The sequence below is a fragment of the Ooceraea biroi genome, chromosome 6 (genome assembly GCF_003672135.1).
Source record: "Ooceraea biroi isolate clonal line C1 chromosome 6, Obir_v5.4, whole genome shotgun sequence".
Lineage (NCBI taxonomy): Eukaryota > Metazoa > Arthropoda > Insecta > Hymenoptera > Formicidae > Ooceraea > Ooceraea biroi.
Genome location: NC_039511.1, coordinates 1,003,600 through 1,020,302, shown reverse-complemented (window position 1 = coordinate 1,020,302; position 16,703 = coordinate 1,003,600). Strand labels below are relative to the sequence as shown.

The 16,703-nt window shown below is 42.8% G+C and overlaps 1 protein-coding gene across 10 annotated transcripts in view; it reads left to right on the top strand.

Moving 5' to 3' along the window:
• LOC105276485 (patronin) overlaps window positions 1–16,384 on the top strand; it is a 47,445-nt gene extending 31,061 nt beyond the window's left edge. For 4 of the 10 annotated variants that reach the window (XM_011334131.3, XM_011334128.3, XM_011334129.3 and 1 more), the window contains 20 exons: window positions 1,239–1,317; window positions 1,433–1,652; window positions 1,766–2,282; window positions 2,403–2,569; window positions 4,168–4,347; window positions 5,625–5,758; window positions 5,879–6,032; window positions 6,108–6,306; window positions 6,609–6,841; window positions 7,562–7,736; window positions 7,884–8,164; window positions 8,247–8,543; window positions 8,646–8,882; window positions 9,043–9,220; window positions 9,806–9,928; window positions 10,363–10,458; window positions 11,030–11,128; window positions 12,597–12,791; window positions 12,891–13,173; window positions 13,319–16,384. In XM_011334131.3, the coding sequence (XP_011332433.2) occupies window positions 1,239–1,317; window positions 1,433–1,652; window positions 1,766–2,282; window positions 2,403–2,569; window positions 4,168–4,347; window positions 5,625–5,758; window positions 5,879–6,032; window positions 6,108–6,306; window positions 6,609–6,841; window positions 7,562–7,736; window positions 7,884–8,164; window positions 8,247–8,543; window positions 8,646–8,882; window positions 9,043–9,220; window positions 9,806–9,928; window positions 10,363–10,458; window positions 11,030–11,128; window positions 12,597–12,791; window positions 12,891–13,173; window positions 13,319–13,463 (3,992 nt within the window). In that variant the 3' untranslated portion in view covers window positions 13,464–16,384. The remainder of the gene's footprint in view (window positions 1–1,238; window positions 1,318–1,432; window positions 1,653–1,765; window positions 2,283–2,402; window positions 2,570–4,167; window positions 4,348–5,624; window positions 5,759–5,878; window positions 6,033–6,107; window positions 6,307–6,608; window positions 6,842–7,561; window positions 7,737–7,883; window positions 8,165–8,246; window positions 8,544–8,645; window positions 8,883–9,042; window positions 9,221–9,805; window positions 9,929–10,362; window positions 10,459–11,029; window positions 11,129–12,596; window positions 12,792–12,890; window positions 13,174–13,318) is intronic. The other 6 variants (XM_011334134.3, XM_011334130.3, XM_011334133.3 and 3 more) reach the window with 6 other exon arrangements.
• The last annotated feature ends 319 nt before the right edge of the window (window positions 16,385–16,703 follow it).

Sequence of the window (16,703 nt, the reverse complement as noted above, 5' to 3'; positions counted from 1 at the left end):
CGCGTTATCGTATGTAGATGTGCTAGGAGATCCACCGATATTCATACGAGACGCGCACTCACGTTCGTCTACTCCGCGTAATTGAGTAGTATGTAGCGTAGACGTCGTAGTTTTTGACATCGTGCACTTTTAATATCGTGATATTTAACGAGAATTTAACTGAATGTCGGTACACTTAACTAAATAACGTAGCGGTTTAATAATTGCTGTTCTAAATTTAAAATAAATCAATAATGTTACCTGATATTGGAACTGTATCTTTCATTGTTGACGCTCCGGTTACGTGATATTCGCGCTAGCATGTCGACAGAGCTCAGAGAAAAAGTTCGATATCTACTTGACGATCGATGATTCACGTTTCGTGTTCAAAAGACATGATCTCGTTGGACTAATCTCTTAGTGAAGTTCGTGGGTTGTGAGGAGCACTGCTTGTTACTAACCACATGTATTGTTTGCATTTCATCCGATCATTATCGTGCATAGAACGATATACATCCCACCCTCGTGAAGAGACCTGCATGCGAATTGTGTACTGTTGCGACTGTTTATCGCTTGCACTTGACATTATTGCTTCACATTATAATTATTTTGCATGAGAGTGTTTTAATCATGCGCTGCTACCAGCCGTCGTACAATGGGGAGGATGACAGTTTCTATCGTTCATCGAGGTCCACTCCATATTTAGTTGGTACGATTACGTTGCGACGTGTACTCATTCGTACTTATATGGTTTATTAGTTTATCGTTTGGTTTATGAGTTTATCATGTATCGAGCTGTTTATTTTATGTTATGTCCGTTTTTCGGAGAAACGACGAAAGTCAGAAGCGCCTCAATATTAGTTTGTAGCGACTCGATGTGTATTCAAGCGGTATCTTCCGCAAAAATCGGACACGTAAGCTTTTCCGTTAAAAATCTTGGTTCTTGAAATTATTCGCACGAGTTGAAATCCCCCGTGTGTGTACTAACGATTTATTCGACTTTGTCGGTACTCTCATTGTCGCCGTTCACTTTGACTCTCTGACGGTATAAACTAACACGTGGGAATTCACGTTGTGCTCCTCAAGCGTTCTGTTAAGTGCATAAGCTTTTCTTTAATGTAACATAAATTGTCAATTTATTATCCGTTGAGCATCTCGCAGTTCCTTCTTGAACATAGTTTGGGTGATGATTGAACTTCCTTCTGCAACTAAAAGCAGACGCTGGCGGGCAATCGATTTCATCGTTAAACTGTTTCCAGTGGCGAAGTCTGCCTCGAGCACCGTGAGGAAATCGCAATCCCTGCAACAAACTACCGACAGTCATCCGTACGATGACAGGTACGTCGTGTTTAATATATAACACTGATATACAAATCTGCCAACAAAAAATATTTTAGTAGACATTAATTGCATTTTTAAATTTACATTTTACTTAATCCATTTCGTTTTTCAGGCGCGCAGGTAGCGAGGAGAGCTTCGTGGTGCATCGTGGAAAAGGCATTCCCACCCTGAGCTCCGTAGCCGATGACAAGTCCGTAGGCAAAACCGAAGCCGCTGGTCGGCCGAGCAACTGGGAGGAGCAACGACGGAGCTCTTACGCCGGTCGGCGATCTAGACGGAACAGCATCACGGACGATTCTCAGTTGACCATCGAGAATTTTGGCGGGTCTCAGGTACGTGACGGAGGGCGACCACGTCGCGCTCCTTGTCGTTACGTGGAGGACGAGCGGAGAGTATTGTTCTCTCGAGGGACAAGCGGTATGATCGAGTGATTTCTTTTATCCAGGATAATTTACACAATTTTGGTAGAAATCCGGATAAAGAGGTAGGCGCGCACATCGGCAAGCGCAGCACTACCGAGCCGACGTTGCCCGCGCGGTCCAGCGTCCAGGACGTATACGGCAGCGGCGTGCAGCACATAATCGCGGATAACGGTTACGGCGGCGGCGAGGAGCCGGCGAGGCTGCGGCGACAGGCGTCCAACAGCAGTCTGGATAACGTGGCGCTACGACAAATCTTACATTCCAGCGCAGAGAACGACGGCGGTGCGGACGGCGGTGAGACTGTCGCGAAATTGGCCAGTTTCGCGAATCTGAGCAAGCAGAACTCGGAGAAGGGGATCAATTTTACGTACACGGAACAGGAACGGCAGGATGACTACGTCAAGCCGAGCAAGAAACACGGTCAGAGCAACGGCAATGGAAACAATGAGAAGAAGACTACGTTCGCCACTCTGCCGAACACTACCACGTGGCAGCAGCAAAGCAATCAGCAGTCTCAACAGATGGAACAACATTCTGTTGGTAAGGCTCTCTCTCTTTTAAATACAAATTTGTATTTTATATAATACTTTGTCGAATTTTATTGATTAATTTTATTCGGCTCTCTGCTGTATTGAAATTATTAAAAATACTCTGTGACAGATGAGAATGGCGGTAACACCGTAATGGCCTCGCAGCTGAACAACATACGACTGAAGCTCGAGGAAAAGCGACGGCACATAGAGAACGAGAAGCGAAGGATGGAAGTGGTGATGTCGAAGCAGCGGCAGAAGGTGGGGAAAGCGGCATTCCTGCAGGCGGTCACGAAGGTAAAAAGGCTCGACGTAACTTAGAGAGAAACTGTAACACACACTGATCTGCATAAACGTCATGATCATCGTCACAGTATCACGTACCAGTTCTGTGCATACCATCGTCATGATCGGAACCTCGACTGTCTGTTTGACAGGAAAGAACAAAATGGATGTAACACGTGAAATTCATGTGATTCGGTACGACTTGCGGAATGTTGAGTGTCTCATCGAAACGTAACATTACGGTTTGCCATGTGTGACAGCTACTTTTCGAATCTAGGCACGGGTGTTTAGTATATAGAGCGACGTACGATTCTATCTTTCAGAGAATCAACAAAGTTTCTTTTTTTCCGCCTTCCATCTGCTTTTTCCATGTTATATATCATTAGCTGTACGATATTACGCCTGGATCATTTGATATTGCTCGTGCAAATGTGCGAGGAGTATCGATTAAAGTTGTAGCCTCATCTTAAAATATTTGTTAAGTATGTGTGATTGCTTATTTTCAGGAAATAATCAGATTCCGTTCTATCACGTGTCTATCTCTCTTGTTATTTATATATTTTATGTCGATAGATTCATGTAAATATTTCTTGTTTCGATTGTACATAATGGAACGTAACTTCTATTTTATTTGCGCTGTAAATAATCTCGGCCATTGCTAGCCATTGTCCTAACATGATTCTCTTTCTGACATTTCAGCTGTACTTGATGGTAAGCGCATGTTGATGCACTAAAATTTCTATTTGAATCACGTTTCTCTAGTCGAGCAATGATTATCATCATCACGAAATTATCGATTTGTCAGATGCAATCTTACTTTAGTGCTTGATGGATTTTTCTTGAACTGAAGACATTATCGATATCTTGGGATTAGAACACGTATCAGCTTGTATTTTAGATAGTAAACAGTACACATAATTAAATCTTTTTCCCATTTTTTTATATTATCATACATAAACAGAATATTTCTCATCCTTTATTTTCGTTCTAATTCGTTTTAATTCCAAGATGTTAAAATTGCGAATGTATCGAATGTTAAATAACATTAAAGAAAAGATTAGATAGGTATGTGTCTTCTTTAAAGCACTGCATGGTACTTATAAGCATTTAACATATTATTAATAATTTTTCCCATAATCGTTTACAGAAATAGAAACTTTCAAGCCAAAAGATGTTGAATTTAATATTAGTCAAGATACTAATTACATCATTATCATTGTGATATCTTTCGATAGTAATTCGCAGTAACCATGCAAAATTTCATTTGTACTAATATATCTAGAAATTAATTAAAAATGAATTTAATAATTAATATATCTAGAGAGAGAGAAAGAGATACATGTTTGATCCTAATTTTACTTTTTACGCACATACGATTAATTTTGTCACAATCTCGAGTAAAAGATAGAGTAATTGTAATCGTAGCTTAAGAATCATTGTTGAATTCGATATGATTTGCAAGCCACCTCTGGATGGGCTTTTGGCACTTAGCGCGCTTGAGTGTAACTTGTATTTTTGGTCGTGGGGAGACATTCGGCACCATGGTGTTTGGTGGTGATTTGGTGGCGGACTCAGTACTTAACAAGGCACGCTGGTTGGGCTGGTTGCAGGGTAAGGTTAAATCTCCCTCTTCGTCAACGTCCGGGGGGGACAGTCCGGCCGAGACAGTCGGTCCCCCCACTCCTGTAACCTCCGGATCTTCCGGGGAGACCCCGACGAGCGTTTCCGAGGCGTCCTCTGTACCCCAACAACCCTCTCAAGAAAAACCACAGAGACCCTTCTCGCTCAAGGTACGATATTACCAGTAGCGTAAACGTTTCACATAGATAAAAGACTCGGAATCACTAATTGTCTTTGATATTCTCCATGCAGAATTATCATGCGCGCTTATGTGAATGGCTTTCCAACGTCGATCGAATTCTTTTTATATCTTTTTTTTTTATTTCTTTAACTTTGCTGCACAGATGTTGCGAAGGGATAATGAAGGGATATTACACATTTTCCCTGTTGATGTTTAAGGATCTTGAAACGAGCGCGATAATGCTACTGGAGTGTACGGCCCCGCTTTATATTATCTATCCCCTCAAGTAGACAGTTACTTTCGATACGGTTACGATTGTTTGGCTTCTTGATGCTTTTTTTACATAGAGGAAAACGAAAACATCGAAGATGACTCGATGATTACTGTCCCGTAATGATGTTAGTGCATGTCGAACCCGAGCATTTCGCCAATAAAATGCCCTGGGCATGCATGATACGATACTAAACACTCCCTGGAAGAGAGTAGCGATGTGCTCACTTGTATCTAACTGTACATTTCGGTGTCGGTTGCTCAAATGACTCAGTATTTAACAGAAACTCTGACTGATGGAAAACTAACAAAGAATTTTACACTCTGGCGTGTGCATATATATGAAATTTCTCTAATTAGGATACCTACTTAGTTGTACTTTGAACATTTCAGTTTCCACTTTTAATTACGTTGCCCGTTGCTCATTCGGTTGTCGAGTTCAATGCGCGTGATCGATACGCTCGAGGGAAACTTGGTGAAATTCGAGAAGCTAGTCTTGACATTATATAATAAAATATTGATCAAACAAGCGGATAAATGTCGCGTCTTCTGATCGTGTCACCAAGTTTCCGGAGCATAATCGGATCAAGATCAACGTAATCCGTTGTCCGCGAATTGTAGGCTGTTTCAAACGTACAACGAATTAAATCTACCTCATTATGTTTTACTCGTGCTTACTCCCGGTAAATATCCCCGTAACAAGTAACGAAACAATTTGCATCACATAAAAATCAATGATCAACACATAACTCATACATATTTACTGTATCAGTTTTCACTCTTCCTTTGATTACAAAACGCACTAATCAAGAACTGTCGCAGATGCACTTACCACAATTACAATCTAAAATCTATCATGATTCACTATAAAGTATATGAATTATACTTGAAAGAATCGGGCGTTTCCACTGCCATACGGTATTATACACAAGCACATACGTTTATAACTTTGTAATCTCTTTCTGAGGCGTTCCGTTTCTCTGATAACGAATATAGGAAATTAGCGAGGATGTGCGGGACGTCGAGCACAAGTGGTTGGAGCACGACGGTAACGCGCCGTTCATCGAGACCAGACGTACTCCAGACATCGAGAACATGGATCCCGAACAGTATCGTCAATCTATCTCGCAGTTAGTACCTGCTCTCTTACTTGCATAAAAAAGAAACTGAACATGCACGATAAAAGCATCACGATCAGCGTCTCAGCATCCTCTAAGTTACATATTTACGCGAGACGTCGTTTGTCGCAGGATGAACAGCAGCCTGAGCGAGATTCAAGCGGACATTCAGCGCCTAGCGAGCCAACAGAATCAGATCCAGCAGCAGCACCTGATGACGCAGCATCAAAAACAGATGCAGCAACAACTTCAGCAGCTGCAGAGTCTTAATCAGCAGCACATGCAGGTACCTTGTTGGGGATACACGTTACGTCGCGTTAAAAGTGTTATCAGCCGTGTCTTCGAACCTCCGATTTTGCAGGTTTATGGCATGACGTCGATGAACCCGTTAACGCCCAGACTGCAGGACCCGCAGCAGTCGCAGTTTTACTTGCACGATCAGCCGCAAGTGCAGAGGAGGATGTGGGGTCAGCCGGCGCCTGCTCAAAGCCTGGCCAACGAAATGGCCGCGGTGGGCTATCAGCAGCCTATAGACTCTCGGTTTAGCCCTCAACCTACCGGTACATCATCGCATCTATTTAGAACACACATAGATCTATGACGCGCAGATACACTTCGTGATTAATTTGTTCAGTAGCACGTCAATGTCTAAATTAACATGTAGAAATAATATTTCACATCAGAACAATTTTTTTCTATCATTTGATATGATTGATTTGATATATTATTTAATATGATGGAATTTGTTTTCGAAGCTTGAGACAAAAATTAATAATTAAATCTCTCTTGCTTTTCTCTTTTCTTTATTTTAATTTTTGTACGTATGTCTCGTCTGATTAGTTTTAAATATCTTTTTTCTCAGCTTATCAGCAGGACATACGCATGTACGCGGATCCCACGAGGACTTGGGCCGCGCCGCACCCGACGCAGAAGGGATTTATTTTGCACGATACTCAGGAACCAAGGTACCTCAACGGTGGGGATCATAGTCTGTGTAATAATCAAATGAGCCATCCCAGCTCCACGTATCCAACGTCTTCGTCGCTGTTCAACCAAACACAAGCCACGTCTGCTAGTCCGCAACATCGTAACACCGTAAGTTTTTATAAGTTTTTACTATATTTGCATTATAATGCCGCTTCTCTCTCGTCACACTTTTATTTATAGTTCTACTCGGGTATTTCCTACATACGATATCTATACACGTGTCTACATAATTTTATTACGAAAGACAGAGAGAGAGAGGCGGGATGCTGCACCCAGCAGTGATTGTGTTGCGAGCAAAGAGTTGTGGCTAAGCGTTCGCGATGTGTGCGCCGCTCATTAACTCGATTTGGTCACTCCAATACAAAGAATCGGCCCGAGCGTGCGCACGTACGCATGGGAACCAGTTGGTGATGTAATGCGCGTTTATAGAGTGCCGTTCCTAGCGCCCAACATGGCAGACACTACCCACACTGGTCACTGAGCGTTTGGGCGGCCGCGCTTCAGCATTTACACCTTCGGTCTTCTCGAATTGATTTATAAATTTAAATAACATGTACTTCTTTCGCTCGTCGACCGTCGCGACTTCGCACGGCTATTTCAACGAGGTTTGCCTTGACTCGTTTACTTTATTTTTACTCACCTGCGTCTTGCTTTTGACAGGTACACGGAAAGAAGCGATCGCTGAATTCTACGAGACAATCGTGTCTTGGGCATTTTGTCGATTTTGGATTTTTGTTTCTGAATGTGCATTTTACAACTGTAAAGCTTAACTAAACGTTTTTGCGAACAATTATTCTGCTTGCTCACGATTGTATCTTGTTATTTCAGGTTCACCGGATAAGTCAGTTAATTAGTGAGAGCCCCGAACCTAAGAGATCAAGCGTACATCATATTCCGATCTCATGCGAAAGCCCTACAGAGAAGAGGCAGACCACCGCGTTGCACACGCCAGTACCAGCTCCTCCCGCTGATGACATGAAGCCCCAAAATATATCTTTCATCGGTAATTGAATTTTACATGTTTTGCAATTTGACTTTGTATCATTATACACTGATATAGTTTATTCAATTTTATTTTATTAATTATAAGAAAGTTAAAATGCAGTTGAAAATCATTTTCTAAAATTCTGTCTTGTTTTTTTATTTGAAGGCAACGATGACGAAATTGCGCACGGCATTCGTGGCTTGAACATCACGTCGGGCAGTCGTACGTACAGAATACCGTCGCCGACCAGACCCACGATATCGCAAAACTCCTTCCAGCCTCATCCATCGTTAAGAGAGACCGTTTCGTCGCGTTCGGCCACTCCGGACGTCACGCCTCTCGATCATACGGATGCCGGTGAAAAAGGATTCTACATCTCCTTCGACAGTGACACTCCGAAGAAGCCAAAACCAACACTAAGAATGAAAAGAGCGTCTCCGAAGAAGGTGAGAGAAATTGTCAGAAGAATTCAGAGTCATTAAATGCGCCATGTACGTATCTCTCAAAACCGATCGGTCATTTTTTCAGGAACGGAGTGTATCATCCTACATCGAGCACCAGGACTTTACGGTACGCCCTGATTCACCTCCTACTAGTGCAATTGAAAGACAAAAACAGTTGGAGGCTCAGAGGGAATTGGAGCGAGAGCGATTGCGGCAGGCCGAGGAGAGGGAACAGCAGAGGCAAGGGATGAGGGATAGGGAGCTGAAGAAGGAACTCGAAAGGGAACGACAGAGGGAGAAACAGCGTGACAGCAGCGTAGAAGGCCGGCACGCTTCCGGAGTCGGTTTAATGATAGGAAATCAGCTCACGAATCCTGATCCAGTATGTATTGCAGTAATACTAATTGCTCAAGCGATAGTAATAAATTTTCTACTACGTATACGACTTTTGTGCACGAAATAATCTGATTAAAATTCTTTGCAGAATTCAATGGACGAAATGGAGAAGAAGAAGGAGAGGATAATGCTGATGTCGCTTCAGAGAAGACAGAGGCAGGAGGAGATGAAGGAAAGGAAAGAAACCGAGGCCCAAGCGCGCAGGGAACAAGATAAACTCAAAGCAGAAGAGAGGGCTCGCAAGAAGGAGGAGGAACGACAAAGAAGAGCAGCTATCTTGGAACACCATAAGGTGAAGAAGGCGATAGAGGAAGCGGAGAGAGAAGTGAGTGAATACTTTTACTATCCAGTCATTATATATTCTCAACGTTAAGTGTATTTACTTTAATTTACCGATATTTTTTAAATATGTTAATGTAAAAACTAATATAGATGCATAAGTAAATTTATCGAGAAGAATTATAAATAATTTTACTGTCTTTCAGGGTAAGGTAATTGATAAAGAGCTTCTGAATGCAATAAACCCAGCAAAATTACGTAACAAGACTGCAACCGCTCGACCACGGCCCAAAACAATTCACGGCGACGCTGGCGCGGTATTGGATTCCGGGGCCCTCACACCTAGTCGCGGGAAGAAGGGTTCTTCTTCCAACTTGAGTACAGGTAAGCCTATGCTACTAAACCGCACTTGCAGAAAGTGGAACTTGCGTATCGATTTTTCGTGGAGATTAAATATTCTGGTAGACATCGAAAAAATTAATTTGCTATATATTGTGTGTGATGAAAGTTTATTCGAAAGGAAAAGGAATAAAAAAGAATCTTTCATTTAATCTCCAAGAAAACCGATCTCTTAGTGTTGTGTCGCAAGTGCATTCTCCTGTTATAATATTCTAATAGCAACAGTCTCCTCGATGTTGTATTGATGTTGTATTTTGCATTTATCACATTGCATGGCAAAAATGTTTACGATCAGAACCGTTTCCTTTTTCATAATCTTCACGACGTCACTTTTGCTATTATTGATTGATTTTTTTTTCTATTAGAATTGATTTTTCTTTTACAAATTCTCAACCACATAATTACGAGCTCCAGATTTTCTCGTGTCTATCGCTAGTTTATCGCTAGCGTCAAAATTTTACGACTCGATGGAGCCCAGTCGAGATTTGCGATCACACACGTTGATGCATAAAACTAGAATAGCGCAGAAAATGCCGAGCCGATTGTTTTGCACTAACACACTTACTGTAGCGTCGCTGACCTCTCCGACGATGAGGCGAGACTACTACCGCGGCTCGCAGGACAGTCTCACTACTGCCCACCTCGATGACCGACGTTGTTCCGGCCCTCTTTATCGGGGCGGCAGTCTCAGGGGTATGCACCACACACACTCTCTCACCGCGTTTGTCTGACACAGTACTCATTCTCACTAGTCTCTTTTCTCAAATCTTTTCACCACGAAAGTCAAGGAAAGTAATCCGGGACTGATTTAACGAATCTGATTTTTGCAGAGTGAATTTTTCTCGAGACTCTCACTCAATTTTGAGAAACGAATGTAATGACCGATAAAACAAGATAACATAAGTACAGTTTACATTACATACATCGCGTTTTCTCACAACGACACGTTTTACTTTGCTGCACTTTTTCTCGTTTTTTTTTTAATGTCGCATGTATATCTTGTTTTTCGGTATCTCATTGTACAATGTAGCGATTGAATTACTCAAAATATATATACGTATAATTAGTGTAAAATTAGCAGTGAATTAAAATTGTGATTGTAATGGAGATCCCCAATTTTTTTTTAGTATCTTCCGTAGATTCACCTGATGACGGTAGGGGCTCCTCGCCTTGTCGCAGCGTGAATCAGCTCGGTCGACGTGGCTCCTACAAGACCTCTAGAGGTAGGTTCGAACGTCGCGCAGAAATACCGCGGGAATGCCGCAGGCTCTTGTACGATTGTCTCCATTTTTTAAACGTTTTGGCTTGACGAAAGTAGACTCGTTGCAGGATGTATCACACTGGTATGGGCAGCTATAATCTTTATCAATACCTTTTGATGAATGTTTGAGCATACGATTAGCCATTTGATTGTCCCCCTTCCCCCTATGAGCGACTGATACCCAGTACTTTGCGGGTATGACCGTTTTTCCCTTCCTTTATTTTTTTTTTCATTTCGAATTTAAGTAGCGCCTCATATAGTGGACATCTCTCTTGGTTGGAACGCAACGTTGTTCTGCACCAGAAACTGCACCGGCCACTTCAGTTCTTGATGTGCTGCTCGCCCACCCTTGGATGGCTCGTAGTTAGCCCCGTAAAATCGTATCCCTAGAGCCCTGCTCGGCCGCGATTGATGCGCACGATTGAAGCATTTCTTTCTCCCTTCCCATGTCCTTCCCCAAACTTATTTAAATCTCTCTGATCGTACATGGCGTTCTGAGTGTAACACGGCAAACGTTATTTGCGTTATTGCAGATGCGCAGGAGTCTCAGCAACAAGTTAGAGGCAGGCCTAAATACCAGACTTACCAAAACTTTAAGGGGAGAAAGTCTAATTCCCTGATGAATTTGTGCGGTAAGAAGCACCACAGTGACTTGGAAATATCATTCGATTCCCTCTCCCCCGCCCCCCGCCTTTATATATCGTGCAACAGTCTCTCAATATATGTGTTCCGTGTGTATACATATTACGTCATATATATATTGTGTATTGTATCACCGTACCCCGATCTCTTTTCCGTAGGCAGAATCGCACATTACGTATTACACTCGCACTCACATGCACACATTATGTACACCCGCATCCACATGTAGTATTATATGGCATGGTGGCAGGCTGAAGAGCAAAGGTGGCAGTCGTACTTAGAATTCACGATACGTACCATACGAATTTTCTTTTTGTGCAAACTTCACGCAAAGTTCCACCTACACGGCTTCTCGAGCAAGAGCAAGAGAGCGAAAGCGATGTACGCGTAATTTATTATATGATTTCGTGCTTATTCCTTTCTGCCGGCGCTCCGTCGAGGCGGAACTTTGTCCCGTTATTTTCTTATTAGGGCGATTCATTTTCGTTGCTGCTGCTGCTGCTGTTACTGCGTAGAGAAGCTGCTCGATTCAGGCTTGTTTGGGCTTATTGTCGTACAGCACTGGTTGTGGATACGAGATACATTTTGTCAATTGGTGTTTCTTTCAGATTTATTCTGTCTTGATGGCTGTGGTTTCCTCTTATAATCAACCTTTCCGATTATTACTGACCTCGTATCTCTGGGTGTTCCCTCATCTATTCCATTATTCTCCCCCGTGAGACTACCCCGTTCTTGTACCTCTCACTGTTTTTATTTCCAGGTGTCGTGATGGCGAGGTATAGTAAATTCTCGTTGCAAACTTAGCCGATTTTTATAATTGAAACACATCTTGTTTTTCAGTAATTGATTAAATGATTACTTCGTCGCGTAGCGCGAAGCTCGTGGGTTAAATCGTTGGAGCAAGTAGCAGCTAGTACTATCATTGCATTAGTTGATTAAATGATCAAAAGATTCATAATTAGCATAACAATTACACGTTCATTATTTCGGCGATTAGTACTTTAGAGAAACGTTATACATGTCAGAAATATTATACATATATAATATAGCCAGTTTTTGATGAATCAATAGATAGAAACGTTCTCCACTCTTTCAAATTCACATGCAATTTTTTGCGAAAAAAATACGTGAACCACGAAGACGAACATACTTGAAGCAAGCGAGGTGCTTGGCACGCCCGTAACAAGTGACTAATATCTCTCGTTTCCGGAGGTGGCTAACCACATTATCATTAATAATGAACCGAAAAGTCTCTGTATTCTGATCCGTTACTGCTTGGGCACTAGGAGGAGAGCGGAATATAAAAATGGTTACGGGAGAATCTCATTATCGGTCTGAAACTCGCACGAATATACGTGCACATGTTCGCCTCTCCGTTGAGATTTCTATCTTGATATGCGGAGCGTGCGTTCGCAGGTGTGAGTAGTGATCAAGACGGTATGGTGTGTCGGCATATAGATTCGGACAGCGGCCTGGGCAGATCAACGCCACCGAGACGTGCCGCCAGTCCGGGCATAGGCAGCATGAGGCACTTGACATCACCCTCGGGCCCCGGCTCTCTACCACCCGCCCTGATGACGTCGAAGAAGAGGGTCTACGACGACGGCAGCAGCGACATCAGCAGCACGCCTAGTTCTATGATGGACTACAACGGTGAGTGGCACACCATAAACGTAATGTTTCAGGCAGGATTTCGACGATCTTATCAGCTTGATTTGTTGCCTTATTAATTTGATGAATATTTGTTCGCAGGCCCGAGATTATACAAACTGCCGATAGCTAAGTCGAATCGCAACATTATGCTGAACGCCGTCGAGTACTGCGTGTTCCCCGGCACGGTGAACAGGGAAGCGAAATCAAGAGTTCTGGAGGAGATCGGCCGGTCCGAGAGCAAACACTTCCTCATCCTGTTCCGGGACGCCGGTTGCCAATTCCGCGCTCTCTATTCGTACTGTCCCGAGAGGGAGGAAGTCGCCAAGCTGTACGGTACCGGGCCCAAGCAAGTCATCGACAACATGTTCGACAAGTTTTTCAAGTAAGCGGGACTAAGAAAGCGGTTCTAAGAATTATTTCCTCGCGATTCCTCGGATTTTAATTTTTAATTAAAAATGTTTTGATTAAACTAAAATTCGGCAAAAATTTCTATTCAATACTAATTCGCTTGCATTTTCGTTCTCCAGATACAATTCCAGCGGGAAATGCTTCTCGCAAGTTCACACGAAGCATCTGACGGTGACCATAGATGCCTTTACGATACACAACAGCCTCTGGCAAGGAAAGAAAGTGAACTTACCGAACAAGAAGGACATACCGCTCGTCATATAGTTTTACGCAAGTGGTCACACACTTAACATTACGCTACCGTGCCCTCTGTTGTTCATAGTTACTATTTTAATACAGGCCCATATTAAATTAATACGGATACGTTGCGTTCTTAGTCAATTTTATAAGGACAATTGATCGGTGCTGACTTTTTCATGATGATCATATCGGATAGATGGAGCGCGAGGAAGACGTTGTTATTAATGTTTCGTTGCGTTTTTTCTTACATCGTCTTCTTTCTTTTTTTTTTGTATCTTCCGCTGAGCGTTAGCATCAATCACTGTGTCATAAGATTACCAGTATCTTAATTATAGGAGAATGGTTTGTTGTCAATACATCCTCTAAAGTACACCCTTCCTTTCCATTTTGCGGACTAACTCGATGTAATTGCCTTATAATTGCGTTAACTGCTGTGTTGCGACTGCGTGAGCGTGCGATATTATGCGTTATGATTAGGATATTATGCGCGAAAGTCAAGTTTTCCTAAATTCATTTTACAAAAAACAAGAGAAAGACAGAGAGAGGATGGCAACGATGCATCTCTTACGCATGTAATGCGACTCGCACGGATCTTTCTCCATTCTTCGTATAAATTAGGAATCTAAATTATTGTACGATTATTCTCTATACACGAGATGTCTCAAAACCATCGTGCATTCTTTTGATCACAGATTCTTTATCTAATTTCGAATCGAGATTTTTCTTTCAATTAAAAAAAAAAGATTTTTTTGCACATGAGTTTTGGGACAGCGAGCTGTCTAGAGCGATTTAAACTTTTTAAAGAAATAAGGCAACACACGCTGTGACCTGGGGGATCATTAATTTTAAGTGTCTCGTTGCGCAATTCAACTGACTTTGGACTTATTTTTTACTTTTTCGCGTTTTGTACATAACACGCAATATACAATCTTGCAAATGAATATAATTACTTTTTTTTTCTTTTATATCGACTTCTTTTTATCGACGAAACGTCGTTTCTTTTTCTTTCTCTTTTTTTATACTCATCTGTCGCATTTTACCGGTTGAGAGATACGCACGTCGGTGGATGGTATTTCGCCGCGATTCAAAACTGACGGGGGCTGAATTAATAATTCCTTCTCGTACTTCCATGAGAGAGCAATCACAGTCCGCGCATCTGATGATACCTAGAATTGTACGAGCAGTGTGAGACTCAAACTTGGAATTTCTATCATCCGAGAACTTGAAGTGTTAATTTCTAAGAGGCATTTCTGAGCGCGTCGAGCGAAAGTCGCAAGCGTGGGACAGAGTACACGTGTATCTTATGATTGTTGATCATTGTAGCGCGATTTTTGCGATGGCCCCCTTCTCGCGGGAGAGGAATGAACCGTTGCGACGAGCTGGTGACGGACAACTCGTCTTGTAATATAGATTAATCTGTGTAATTTGCAAGCGACAGGATGTAGGCCCAGCCTTACGATCGATTCGTACGTACTGCGTACACGCGTTACACGCGAATTGGTCTCTTCGTGGCCACGAAAGACGATCGTGATTCGCGACGTTGACGTTTCCTTTCGATCAGCAACGAACGCACGCGTGCACATCAATCGATGCCACAAAGCGGCTGTCTTATGTAAGTCTCCGTCGAGAGATTCAGATAGTTATCGCGCGTAGAAAGCGGATGTTCGCATGAGCGTATCGTTGCCTCGCGAACGATGGCTCGAAGAGACTGGGAAAGCTCGTGAACGACGATTCGCGATCCTTGGTCGTCGCTCTACGTCGCCTCGCAAGAGGAAAGTGGAAGGTGGGAAGATTCCGACCATCCAGTCGGAAAACTAGCGAATTTCATGGTGACCGAGTTTGTCGTTGTACCATGTTCCGCTTTCCTCGGATGATGATGCTAATTAAGAAGGACAATGAGAAGCCTTGTGTTGTAAACGATGTAATATTGGACTGTGCGTAAAGACATTTGACGAACTGACAGTCTGGCTTTTCTTCACTCGTGTGTCGTCGCCTACGTATTACGTTTCTTTCCATGGAATTCAACGGCTCACACACTATACACTTACACACACACACACAGCTCGCGACGTCGCACACCCTCAGCGAAACCTCGGTGGTCAGCCCATGCGAACGGAACGCGGTCGAAATCTGCTCCGCGTACGTGAATGTAATTTGCCGGAGGAGCTCTCGCATTTCTTGTGCCATAAAGTAAACGTCTTTCGCATGGGGACTGGCGTCGGCTTCCTATCTCGCTGAACGGGACTCTCATCGGACCGGACGTATCGCTCGCCGTCACGACGTTGCATGTAAAAAAGTAAAGAAAATTGCGAGCGAGGCATGGATTAGGGATAAATAGACATAAAAAGTAAGAACATTTTATACGACAATATCGAGGGTCTATCGTTCGTGACGACTATTTTTTCTCCCCTCATAACGTTTCGTGACGTGATCGTGACGCTCCTTTGAATCGTTTCGAGCCTCCGATTCTGCACGGACGATCGTGTCGGTAGACCCTCTATATTCCGCGACATGTGACGCAGAATTCTTGTGACACGCAATTTACGCGACATATCGAATTTCAATGTTCTTCAGCATCGCGGAGGGAGGCACGGGACCGTCGATCGACCTGGCCCTGTCGTCCCGCGTCTTGCTGTATAATCACGCTACGTGTAAAGAGGGATTTGGGAGATTATTGAATCGACAAAGATTTCGCCGCTCCATTATTCCCGTAAATTGTAATAAATCTATCCGAATGTTATTAAGGGTGAGAGGGTGAGAAGATAGAGAATCCGTTAGCGCGAGTCGATGACTCTGAAACAGTCCGACCTGACAATATCGAACGAGATACGCGCCATAGAGGAAAATAGAGAAAATAGAAGAATATGAGATGGAGTTGCAAATCGCGGTAAGTGATAATGAAGAGAGAGAGAGAGAGAAAGTGAGAGAATGAAAGAAGATAGCGAGAAAAAGAGATAGATATAATTGTGATTTTAATAGTGTTGCGATTAATTGTGGAGTTGGGATTGAGATCACGAGTTAAACTATGACGTTAAGAGATTTCTTAATTGGTGGTCGCTTTATGCTTGATATTTATATTTTTTGAGAAATAGATATTATTAGCGAGTTGGTGGAAAACTTGGTGTGACGTGCGCGATGTCGAAGAGGAACGAAAGAAGTTGGACCGTGGCAGGGACGAGGAGGAGCAAGGGAATATCGAGAGACAAAAAGAAGATATAATTGATAATTGCGGCATGACATGATCCATGTACGTGGCGCAATGAA